Here is a 12,240-nt window from a genome sequence, read left to right on the forward strand (position 1 = left end):
TAATTTTAATTATATTTTTAACTTATTTACTTTAAAATATATTCTCTCGATCTCAAATTAGTAGTGTCTTGCCCCTGTGCATCACACTTTTCCTGATAACAACTGAGTCGTGCGGGCCATCTATCTAACACCATTCTCGAGATTAAGGAACGACAATCAGACAAACAGTGGGAATTTATAGGTCTACATTTTTTTTAAATTGCAGCATAACAGTATAGTAAAACTTCGATTTAGTGCCACCATTTGTTTTACCTCTGAAATTGTGCGTTACCCACTAAATCGTATGTGGTGCTAAATTGGAGTACCTCAAACAATAAGAATTGTAAAGACCTTGTTATTTCGTATTTTGAACTCGAGATTTTTACAGCACGTGATTTAAGTGATAACATTTTCGTTTACAGTGCAAAATCGAAATTTTAATCATAAACACGTGCTAAAGACTTTTCTATTTAGTGTTTATGATAAAGTTCTATTAGCAATTTACGAAAGGGGCGCAATATCGGGGTTTGAATTATAATTTAATAAAAATTATAAAAATATATCATTTTATTTTACAAATTTTTATTGTTAAAATCAATGGCATTTTTGATTTTCATTATTTCAATATTGTATTATATTAAACAATAAAAATAAAATAATAATAGATTTACTGTAAATTAAAAGAAAAATGTCTACAAATTTTAGTGCAAATCAGGTAATGTTTTTAAATTAAAAATTAATTTAAAAAATAAGAATTTATTTCTTAGAGAATGTGAAAATATTTTTAAAATAATATTTTATGAATTAATTGCAAGTTAACATTACTGAAAATACTAAGTTTTAATTTAATGATACATACGTTTTGTAATTAATAACCGTATTAATGAAGAAAATTGCTTATTTTCATCATTAATGCGAATATAATTACTGATTTCATTATCTCAGCATAATTACTTACTGCTTGATTTATTAAGAACTAATCCCTTATAACTTTTTATTTTTATTTTTAAGTAGGTCAGAAAACTTTTCTTTAAATAATATATATATATATATACGCATATTAATAATTTTAAAATATTAATTTAAAATGTTATGACCTACTTTCGTGTTTTCTGAATTAATTTAGTATGAAGATGCATTTATATCAACGAGACTTTGTCAGTATCAGATATGCAGAAATTTCATAAAAGTAAGAGGCTTTACTTGTTAATTATTAATAAATATATAAATAACTATGTTTTTATTTTTCTTGTTGTTGTATAACAGAAGGAAAGTATTTCAATCGGCCAAAAAAATGGCCCCCCCCTAAGATTGAGTCAAAACATGTAAAAATCTTAGGGGGCAAAAAATGGCCCCCTAAGATTTTTACATTTTTTGACTCAGGGCACTTTGAAACGTCGAGAAATGCAAAAAATCCGGTGTTTTTTCTGTACGTATGGATATTATGTGTGGGATACCATTTTGTTCTCCCACTTTGAAACTTGGTAACTCCCTTGCCTTTTATCGAAAATTTCTGAAATTTTGCAGGGAGTTTTGTGTATTAGGGGAAATATTTATAGTAATTTTCAGGAATATTGAACTATTGGTTTGGGAGATATTGGAGACTATATCTGAAAAAGCTTCCAACTTATCAATTGTTTTTTTATTGTTGTTGTTTTTCTTATTCGTACGGATTTTTAGTTTACCAAAAAATAAATGTATTTGTTTGGAAAATTTTTCAATAAACTAATCTTTTTCGCCTGAAAAGTTATGCAACTCGTTGCTAAAGTTTTTAAGTTTCCATGTATTTGGAGTATTTATATCGTGCAACTTTTGCTGTTCGTAATCAATACTAAGAATAAATAGAAACTTAAGTTTGAAGAATTACCAGAATATGTACGGTTACACAATACATATTATTTAGAGATTATTACCTGTTTCCAAGTTAAATCACCAGCTTGCTATTCTAGAACATCGGTATTCCGTGGTAGTTTTGGTCATGTGTTCGTCAACATGGAGTTTTTTTACGTTTGTAACAACTAAACAGGGGCCAATTTTTTTCTCAGGAAGCATCCCATGTGATGAGTAGTTGTATATAAAACAACAAGTAAAAATATAATTAATGCAAAAATAAGTTGCATTTTTTAGAATTAATTGCTACACAACAATTAATGTTCTAATTGTGTTATATAAATTTTACAGTGGCCCAAACGTCAAATTGAAGGAACCAAACCAATAGCTGATGATAATGGTTATCTGTTTACAAGAAAACCGATAGATCGAAACTCTCCTCGAAGCGATATTCATAGTCCGTGGGAACCAATACATAAAGGTCCAGGTAAAAATCTATAATGCAGTGTTTCTATGTAGGTGCTTAATTAAAATGTTGCATTTTCATTAAATATTAATTAAAGTAAATACCTCATACTTAATTTTAATTGTCATTATTATAAAATAAGACAAGTTGTTATAATATACAGTATAAATTAGACTTGTTGTTTAATCGATAATACAATAAAATATGTCACATGATACTTGTCAATTAATAATTAACAATCCCTAATTAACTCTTCCTATTCAAAAAAAGCTGGCGAGGATCTTACTCGACTTTTCTACAATTCGAACAGGAGGACCATTAAGAGGTCTACAAGGAAAATTTTATATCCTAGTCTAATTTTAATTCTAAGTAATAACAAAAGCTTAAAAGAAGTAACTTTCTTGAATTGTGATAAAAATCTCCATTTATAAAAATATTTAAATAATACTATGAACACTAGGTGAAAGACAAAATTGTGTAGCACAATCTGTTATGAGACGTTATTAAAAATAACTTTTATATTATTAATTATTATAAAAAGGCTTAAAATTTTGAGGATACAAATGGGTTTTTAAAAATATTATAAGTGTCAATAAAGAGTAAAATTTTCATTGACCAACCCCACTCGAGATATGATACGTGACCCCTCTCCATCTCCCCACTCCCTTGAATTCCGAAATTTAATAGCATCAATGTTTCTTCTATACAAGTTACCGTACCATATTTCGTTTCTTAATCTTTAATCCATCCTGAGATATTAAACGAGACAGATGCCAACACACACCTAAGGAATTTTTCCCTGAATTTTGACTTTTTTAGGTTCAAGAGATACCATAACGTCTAGTCAAATTTGACACAATTACAATACTTTCCCGTGTTATGCTATAACAGCCAGAAAAGTAAAATCACGAGAGATTGGAACGGATTCGAACTTAGATCTTCCTGCTTATCACACGATGTATACGATGTATGTATAAGATGGTATTTTGGTGTTTCTCACGGGACAAAAACTATCAAGGCTTCTGAGAAGTTGAGAGACACTCGGACCACTCACTTTTTTTGTGGTCTCTCTAGTATATAAAAAAAGAATATGGAAATAATAAAATTTGACAAAAATAAAGGATTATTTTCTTAATACCTTTAAAAAGAAATGCAATGGAATGAATAATGTGTAAAAAATGTTTTTGGGGCCCCAGAAATATGAAGTCTGGGCCAAATTGCCTTGCTGACTTCTATGAGAGGGTCTAGAAAAACAATTTTTGTTAGGAAATTTTTCCTAACATAAAAAAAGTCAGCAACGAGTTGCGTAACTTTCCCAGAAAAAAAAATTTTAATTGTAGTGGCGTCATCTGTTATAATATTTTATTTTTAAAAACTTTTTATATTATTAATTATTATAAAATGACAAAAAAAAAGTTCATTTTAGGGTAGCGATGAGTTTTATAAAAAAATTTAAAAATTGTAAATGCTAATAACGAATAAAATTGTCATTAAGTCCGACCCCACTCGTGATACGACATATGATCATCCTCTATCTCCACATCCTCTTGACTTTTAACCTCCAAAATTTAATGGCATCAATCACTCTAATACACAAACCTCTTTGCAAAATTTCAGAAATTTTCGACACAAAGCACAGGAGTTATTAAGCTTTAAAGTGGGTAAACAAAGTTGTACCATCCACACGCAAAATCCCGTGAATTCTTTGATGTTATGTGGATAAATAATTTATCTTTGGATGAATAATTATTTTTGCATTTCTCGATGTTTCAAGGTCCCCGAGTCCAGAAATGTAAAAATCTTGATGGAGGGTCAATTTTTCTGAAACGAAACAGAATAAAAATTATTACATTAATTATTGAACACAAATACAAATTTTTAAATTAATTTTTACAAATTAATTTCTGAAATCTTTACATTGAAACTACTGAAACTACTCTTGTTCTGTGTAAATCTCAATTATTTTAATAATTAAAAAACCATATACAGACATTTTTTCTTGTTATCTAAACTCAAATTTAATAAATGCAATAATTCCTAATTAGAAAAAGAAAACATTCATTTCAATAGAAATATAAATAAACGATTTCAAAATGGATAAAACTCGAAAAGAATATATCAAATTCGGATGGAGATTTATGCAGTGAGTGGAAAATTCGATACTATCTTGGGAAAGGCAACTGCAAGATTTAATGTTAGCTAGGTGGATAATCGATGCAAAGGGGAAAGTTCAAGTAAACAGTTTAAATAAATGGATATTATTTTCTCTTTATTCGATACTCTTTTTTTGTTTCTTGCAAAATTTCTTCTCAAAAATATTTTTTTAATATATATATAATGTATATATATTTTAATAAATTATATAAATATACTGTACAAAGAACTAAAGAATCATGATGTATTGTGTTCATATATATAAGGTATAAGTTATGTACATTTTTGATATTTTAATTTATTGTTTAATATAATTTTTCATCTTCATTATTTTAAAATTTATGTTTATTTCAGTTGTATAAAGAATAATAAAATATATTGTTTATTTTTAATTTTATAAATTGTTATTTCACTTGCTTCATTTGTGTTTTAACATTCTTGAAAATTTTAAGATATTTTTTTATAATTATTATAAATAATTTCAAATGTTTGCTGTCATTTTAATAATATTTTATATGTTTAATGCTTCTCTTATTGCCTCTATATTTTATATTTCTATGTCTCTCCTTAATCTTAATTTTTTTTAGATCTTTAAATGCTTTTAGACCTATTTAAAAGAATTTTTAAGCATAAACCCTTTCTGATATCTTTCTAGATATATTCCTGATGCTTTCCTGATGTCAGGAATAGCAAAGGATCCAGAAAAGCGTTAGAAATCTAGGGAAGAAAAGAACAGGGCATATCCAGATGTCATCTTTCTGGATCCTCTGGAAAGACATATGGATATAAAATATAAAGTTGATAAAATTATAAAACGTTAAAACACAAATGAAGCAAGTGAAATAACAGTTTATAAAATAAACAATATATTTTATTATTCTTCTTCCTGATTTCCAGAATATCCAGTGGCATATGCAGATGTCTTCTTCCTCCTGGATCCCAGAAGATGCAGGAAGAAGACATCCGGATATGTCTTTATCTGGGATGTTTTAATTAAATTAGAAGCTGTATATAATATAAACAAGATGAAATATATTCAGACAAATACAGAATTTATAAAATAAAAAGTTTTTCCTTCTCAAAATAAGTTTATCCTAATTAATCCTGTGAGACATTTACAGAATTATGCCAGAATATTTTTTTAATCCTACCTTACTTAATTCGTTTCAATATAATTGCACGGAAAGAATAAGTATAAAATTTCCAAACTAATGGACATAACTTCTAATTATTTATTAATATTAAGTCTTATTTCTTTTAGGTACTGTAAAGGGAATTTCTGTAAAACCAGGAATTTGGCTTGTATCGGGTAGAAGAGCTAACTGGGTTGAAACTAAATATGATATCAGTCTAGAGCAAAATACTTATAATTACGTTAATATAAATAATGCACATAATATTAATAAAAAGCGCTTTGACATCCCTGGTTGTGGAATGAATTCATGCAATGAAGATAATAGTGACAAATATGAAGCACAGGATTGCAATGAAAATATAGAAAATACTTCAAAATGTGATGAAAATTTAAGTTATCATAATGTAAAAATACCAGATAAAAGTATTAAACATGTTGAAACATGTATAGACAAGAAATCGTGCATCACTACAAAACCTAAATCAAATTCCTGTGCAAGCAAATCTATTATCTCGAAATTTGATATGTTAAATCACTCTAGAATAAGCTTATTAGATGAATATAAATCGAATATTTCGGATCATATTGCATCTATTGATGATAAATCATCTATAACTGGTCCTTTCAAAATGGAGCAATCAAAATGCCCATCTGAAAATGATTTTGGTTCTCTGGAGAACTTGAATGCAAAAGAAGATTATAAATCAATTCCTTCTCAAATATACTCCATAAAAAATGACAAATAAGATTAATCTCCATTATAAATATAGTTGAAAAAATGTTTTAGATTATTATTTTTCAAAATTACTAAGAATTCTGGGTGATTTTTAAAATATTATTTTATAAAATTAATTATAATAAGAAGGTAAATATTTCATTAAAAATTTATTATATATATTTATCTCATGAGAAATATCAAAATTTATTAAAATAATTGTTTATTGTTTTGTTGATAAAAAAAATTTGTATTGCTACTAAATTCATTAAAACTAAATATAATTTTGTAAAATTTTAAATGGATAAATATTAAACATATTTAAACTTTTCTCAAGTTTATTGAGTTACAAACTTACAACTGTACTTTGTTAAAGAATACAGGCTATATCTATAAAAAAAAACTTTTTATTAATTAAAATAAATTAAAAATAAATTATTAATTAAGTGTTATAAAATTTGTTATTATTACAAAAACATATGCAATAAACAATATAATCGAGTATGGCTGTCGAGAGGGGACCGTCCCTATATAATTAATTTAACGTTGTTTTTACTTGAATATATACAGTATATATATTACATATATTTTATGTCAATGAAATAACAACCGCAATATATAATAATAATTTTTTAAAAGTCGAAGGTCGGATAACCGAGGTGATAAAAGATGCTAATCTATCGCTTCGGAGGTTCCGAGATTAAATTCTGCTCGAATTATAATTTTTTTGAGTTATTGAGTGAAATTTTTTGGACTCTTCCGGGCCTGCCATCATAAGTTTAAGGCTCTCTTAGATTTCTTTCAGACGGGCCATTCTGCTGTGTCACTTACAAGTTAGTCGCGTCCATTCATCTCTACGTTTTTGAGGTGTTTTCACACGGGCAGAGAGATGTAGCACGGACTTACGTGGAATTTAAATTAGACGTAATGTATATTGTATTTCGTCTTTTATACTATGTTTATTCCTTCATGGCTTGTTACTTGCGAGATCTGTAACAAAGTGTAATGGTATCGCTTGGTTTGTATACAGTTTTCTTAAATATTAATACAGTAGTTTCCTAATGTAAACGTCAGTGGTAAATTCTTTAAAATTCTCAAGTAAACTTTGTACTGTAATATGAATATCTACAGTGGCATTATACACGTATCTTATAAATCTCAGGCATTTGTAATCGCTGCCAAGGTAAAAGTTTATTAAATTTTGATTCTTTTAGTTACAATTCGATGATAATTGTAAAAACAGAAATAGCGAGCGTTTCTTAACATTTATCTTATTGCACGTGTAATTGTATTTTACATAAGTATAAAATAGCAGAGCAGTTAATTCCAATCACGATCTTCATAGTTTAGTATAGAACTCAAGTAAAAACATTGTTCTCCATCCTATTTATGCTAGATGAACAGAGTGTCTGAAATCTATGCAAGTTAGACTAGAGCATCGGTTTGAACCAATTTGAAATTTTTTCTGGAATTTCTTCACGTGTCTAACACCTTAATAGGGACCAGTTTCCATAGAAAGTCCTTCCAGGAGGCAAGGCGTTGCCTCATTTCTTTCAATCTAATCCAATCCCTCGTGGTTCACCCAAAGGGATTTTTGAAAAAATGGGAATTTGATATTTTATATCAAGCAAGTAAATACAGTCGACCCCCTATAACGTGGGTTCCTATAACGGAAATTCCTATAACGTAGCGAAAAAATTGCGGCAATATCCGTATAAAGGGACTCGTAAAACGTCGTCGCCGACTCGTGTCGCGACAGGATTGGTCGAATCTGGGCCAATAGTGGACGAGCAGCCGAACTACTTTCCGCCGTCCAGCGCCACGCTACGGAGAGTTTAGGCGGGTAAATTGAGTTTACTATCGTCTGTACAGTATTATATATAAATCAGTGGCGGCCTTAGGGGGTGGCGAGCAGGGCAATCGCCCAGGGCCTCGCTCTTGGAGGGGCCTCGCGCAACAACCAAGTAGAAAAAAGTTGATATTTAAAACTTTTTATTTTATCCTTGGCTATTAGTTATAACAATAAAATAAATTTAATTCATAGTACAGTATATATTAATATTAATAAGTGCCTACTATTTCAATTCACATACTTTGCACAAAGGACAAGGGCCTCGCAAAGATCTGCCGCCCAGAGCCTCGCAATGGATAAGGCCGCCGCTGCNCAAATGGGTTTTTAAAAATATTATAAGTGTCAATAAAGAGTAAAATTTTCATTGACCAACCCCACTCGAGATATGATACGTGACCCCTCTCCATCTCCCCACTCCCTTGAATTCCGAAATTTAATAGCATCAATGTTTCTTCTATACAAGTTACCGTACCATATTTCGTTTCTTAATCTTTAATCCATCCTGAGATATTAAACGAGACAGATGCCAACACACACCTAAGGAATTTTCCCTGAATTTTGACTTTTTTAGGTTCAAGAGATACCATAACGTCTAGTCAAATTTGACACAATTACAATACTTTCCCGTGTTATGCTATAACAGCCAGAAAAGTAAAATCACGAGAGATTGGAACGGATTCGAACTTAGATCTTCCTGCTTATCACACGATGTATACGATGTATGTATAAGATGGTATTTTGGTGTTTCTCACGGGACAAAAACTATCAAGGCTTCTGAGAAGTTGAGAGACACTCGGACCACTCACTTTTTTTGTGGTCTCTCTAGTATATAAAAAAAGAATATGGAAATAATAAAATTTGACAAAAATAAAGGATTATTTTCTTAATACCTTTAAAAAGAAATGCAATGGAATGAATAATGTGTAAAAAATGTTTTTGGGGCCCCAGAAATATGAAGTCTGGGCCAAATTGCCTTGCTGACTTCTATGAGAGGGTCTAGAAAAACAATTTTTGTTAGGAAATTTTTCCTAACATAAAAAAAGTCAGCAACGAGTTGCGTAACTTTCCCAGAAAAAAAAATTTTAATTGTAGTGGCGTCATCTGTTATAATATTTTATTTTTAAAAACTTTTTATATTATTAATTATTATAAAATGACAAAAAAAAAGTTCATTTTAGGGTAGCGATGAGTTTTATAAAAAAATTTAAAAATTGTAAATGCTAATAACGAATAAAATTGTCATTAAGTCCGACCCCACTCGTGATACGACATATGATCATCCTCTATCTCCACATCCTCTTGACTTTTAACCTCCAAAATTTAATGGCATCAATCACTCTAATACACAAACCTCTTTGCAAAATTTCAGAAATTTTCGACACAAAGCACAGGAGTTATTAAGCTTTAAAGTGGGTAAACAAAGTTGTACCATCCACACGCAAAATCCCGTGAATTCTTTGATGTTATGTGGATAAATAATTTATCTTTGGATGAATAATTATTTTTGCATTTCTCGATGTTTCAAGGTCCCCGAGTCCAGAAATGTAAAAATCTTGATGGAGGGTCAATTTTTCTGAAACGAAACAGAATAAAAATTATTACATTAATTATTGAACACAAATACAAATTTTTAAATTAATTTTTACAAATTAATTTCTGAAATCTTTACATTGAAACTACTGAAACTACTCTTGTTCTGTGTAAATCTCAATTATTTTAATAATTAAAAAACCATATACAGACATTTTTTCTTGTTATCTAAACTCAAATTTAATAAATGCAATAATTCCTAATTAGAAAAAGAAAACATTCATTTCAATAGAAATATAAATAAACGATTTCAAAATGGATAAAACTCGAAAAGAATATATCAAATTCGGATGGAGATTTATGCAGTGAGTGGAAAATTCGATACTATCTTGGGAAAGGCAACTGCAAGATTTAATGTTAGCTAGGTGGATAATCGATGCAAAGGGGAAAGTTCAAGTAAACAGTTTAAATAAATGGATATTATTTTCTCTTTATTCGATACTCTTTTTTTGTTTCTTGCAAAATTTCTTCTCAAAAATATTTTTTTAATATATATATAATGTATATATATTTTAATAAATTATATAAATATACTGTACAAAGAACTAAAGAATCATGATGTATTGTGTTCATATATATAAGGTATAAGTTATGTACATTTTTGATATTTTAATTTATTGTTTAATATAATTTTTCATCTTCATTATTTTAAAATTTATGTTTATTTCAGTTGTATAAAGAATAATAAAATATATTGTTTATTTTTAATTTTATAAATTGTTATTTCACTTGCTTCATTTGTGTTTTAACATTCTTGAAAATTTTAAGATATTTTTTTATAATTATTATAAATAATTTCAAATGTTTGCTGTCATTTTAATAATATTTTATATGTTTAATGCTTCTCTTATTGCCTCTATATTTTATATTTCTATGTCTCTCCTTAATCTTAATTTTTTTTAGATCTTTAAATGCTTTTAGACCTATTTAAAAGAATTTTTAAGCATAAACCCTTTCTGATATCTTTCTAGATATATTCCTGATGCTTTCCTGATGTCAGGAATAGCAAAGGATCCAGAAAAGCGTTAGAAATCTAGGGAAGAAAAGAACAGGGCATATCCAGATGTCATCTTTCTGGATCCTCTGGAAAGACATATGGATATAAAATATAAAGTTGATAAAATTATAAAACGTTAAAACACAAATGAAGCAAGTGAAATAACAGTTTATAAAATAAACAATATATTTTATTATTCTTCTTCCTGATTTCCAGAATATCCAGTGGCATATGCAGATGTCTTCCTCCTGGATCCCAGAAGATGCAGGAAGAAGACATCCGGATATGTCTTTATCTGGGATGTTTTAATTAAATTAGAAGCTGTATATAATATAAACAAGATGAAATATATTCAGACAAATACAGAATTTATAAAATAAAAAGTTTTTCCTTCTCAAAATAAGTTTATCCTAATTAATCCTGTGAGACATTTACAGAATTATGCCAGAATATTTTTTTAATCCTACCTTACTTAATTCGTTTCAATATAATTGCACGGAAAGAATAAGTATAAAATTTCCAAACTAATGGACATAACTTCTAATTATTTATTAATATTAAGTCTTATTTCTTTTAGGTACTGTAAAGGGAATTTCTGTAAAACCAGGAATTTGGCTTGTATCGGGTAGAAGAGCTAACTGGGTTGAAACTAAATATGATATCAGTCTAGAGCAAAATACTTATAATTACGTTAATATAAATAATGCACATAATATTAATAAAAAGCGCTTTGACATCCCTGGTTGTGGAATGAATTCATGCAATGAAGATAATAGTGACAAATATGAAGCACAGGATTGCAATGAAAATATAGAAAATACTTCAAAATGTGATGAAAATTTAAGTTATCATAATGTAAAAATACCAGATAAAAGTATTAAACATGTTGAAACATGTATAGACAAGAAATCGTGCCTCACTACAAAACCTAAATCAAATTCCTGTGCAAGCAAATCTATTATCTCGAAATTTGATATGTTAAATCACTCTAGAATAAGCTTATTAGATGAATATAAATCGAATATTTCGGATCATATTGCATCTATTGATGATAAATCATCTATAACTGGTCCTTTCAAAATGGAGCAATCAAAATGCCCATCTGAAAATGATTTTGGTTCTCTGGAGAACTTGAATGCAAAAGAAGATTATAAATCAATTCCTTCTCAAATATACTCCATAAAAAATGACAAATAAGATTAATCTCCATTATAAATATAGTTGAAAAAATGTTTTAGATTATTATTTTTCAAAATTACTAAGAATTCTGGGTGATTTTTAAAATATTATTTTATAAAATTAATTATAATAAGAAGGTAAATATTTCATTAAAAATTTATTATATATATTTATCTCATGAGAAATATCAAAATTTATTAAAATAATTGTTTATTGTTTTGTTGATAAAAAAAATTTGTATTGCTACTAAATTCATTAAAACTAAATATAATTTTGTAAAATTTTAAATGGATAAATATTAAACATATTTAAACTTTTCTCAAGTTTATTGAGTTACAAACTT

At 28.1% G+C, this 12,240-nt stretch overlaps 2 protein-coding genes across 3 annotated transcripts; both read left to right on the forward strand.

Annotated features, from left to right (window-relative positions):
* Positions 1 to 547: 547 nt before the first annotated feature.
* LOC111631850 lies at positions 548 to 6,412 on the forward strand. Its single transcript, XM_023376181.1, has 4 exons — positions 548 to 694; positions 1,106 to 1,168; positions 2,161 to 2,296; positions 5,691 to 6,412. Exons 1-4 carry the CDS (start codon positions 668 to 670, stop codon positions 6,308 to 6,310), a joined length of 846 nt encoding a protein of 281 aa, XP_023231949.1. The 5' UTR covers positions 548 to 667; the 3' UTR covers positions 6,311 to 6,412.
* Positions 6,413 to 9,926: 3,514 nt separating this feature from the next.
* Positions 9,927 to 12,017, forward strand: LOC111631842. Of its 2 annotated transcripts, none has more exons than XM_023376167.1 (2): positions 9,927 to 10,026; positions 11,296 to 12,017. In XM_023376167.1, exon 2 carries the CDS (start codon positions 11,469 to 11,471, stop codon positions 11,913 to 11,915), a length of 447 nt encoding a protein of 148 aa, XP_023231935.1. In that variant the 5' UTR covers positions 9,927 to 10,026; positions 11,296 to 11,468; the 3' UTR covers positions 11,916 to 12,017. The 2 variants fall into 2 exon arrangements, with proteins under 2 accessions (XP_023231935.1, XP_023231934.1); XM_023376166.1 differs by having other exon boundaries at positions 9,996 to 10,117.
* The last annotated feature ends 223 nt before the right edge of the window (positions 12,018 to 12,240 follow it).

This window comes from Centruroides sculpturatus, unplaced genomic scaffold, assembly GCF_000671375.1.
Source record: "Centruroides sculpturatus isolate CEXI.00-Female unplaced genomic scaffold, Cexi_2.0 scaffold591, whole genome shotgun sequence".
In the NCBI taxonomy this organism is placed as follows: Eukaryota; Metazoa; Arthropoda; class Arachnida; order Scorpiones; family Buthidae; genus Centruroides; species Centruroides sculpturatus.

Bases quoted from the DNA above. Each gene is read 5' to 3' on its own strand.
- LOC111631850 (XM_023376181.1), top strand. From the start codon at position 668: ATGTCTACAAATTTTAGTGCAAATCAG. The intron at 695-1,105 runs GTAATGTTTTTA...GAATTAATTTAG, and splicing joins CAAATTTTAGTGCAAATCAG to TATGAAGATGCATTTATATC. The intron at 2,297-5,690 runs GTAAAAATCTAT...TATTTCTTTTAG, and splicing joins ACCAATACATAAAGGTCCAG to GTACTGTAAAGGGAATTTCT.
- LOC111631842 (XM_023376167.1), top strand. From the start codon at position 11,469: ATGAATTCATGCAATGAAGATAATAGTGACAAATATGAAGCACAGGAT.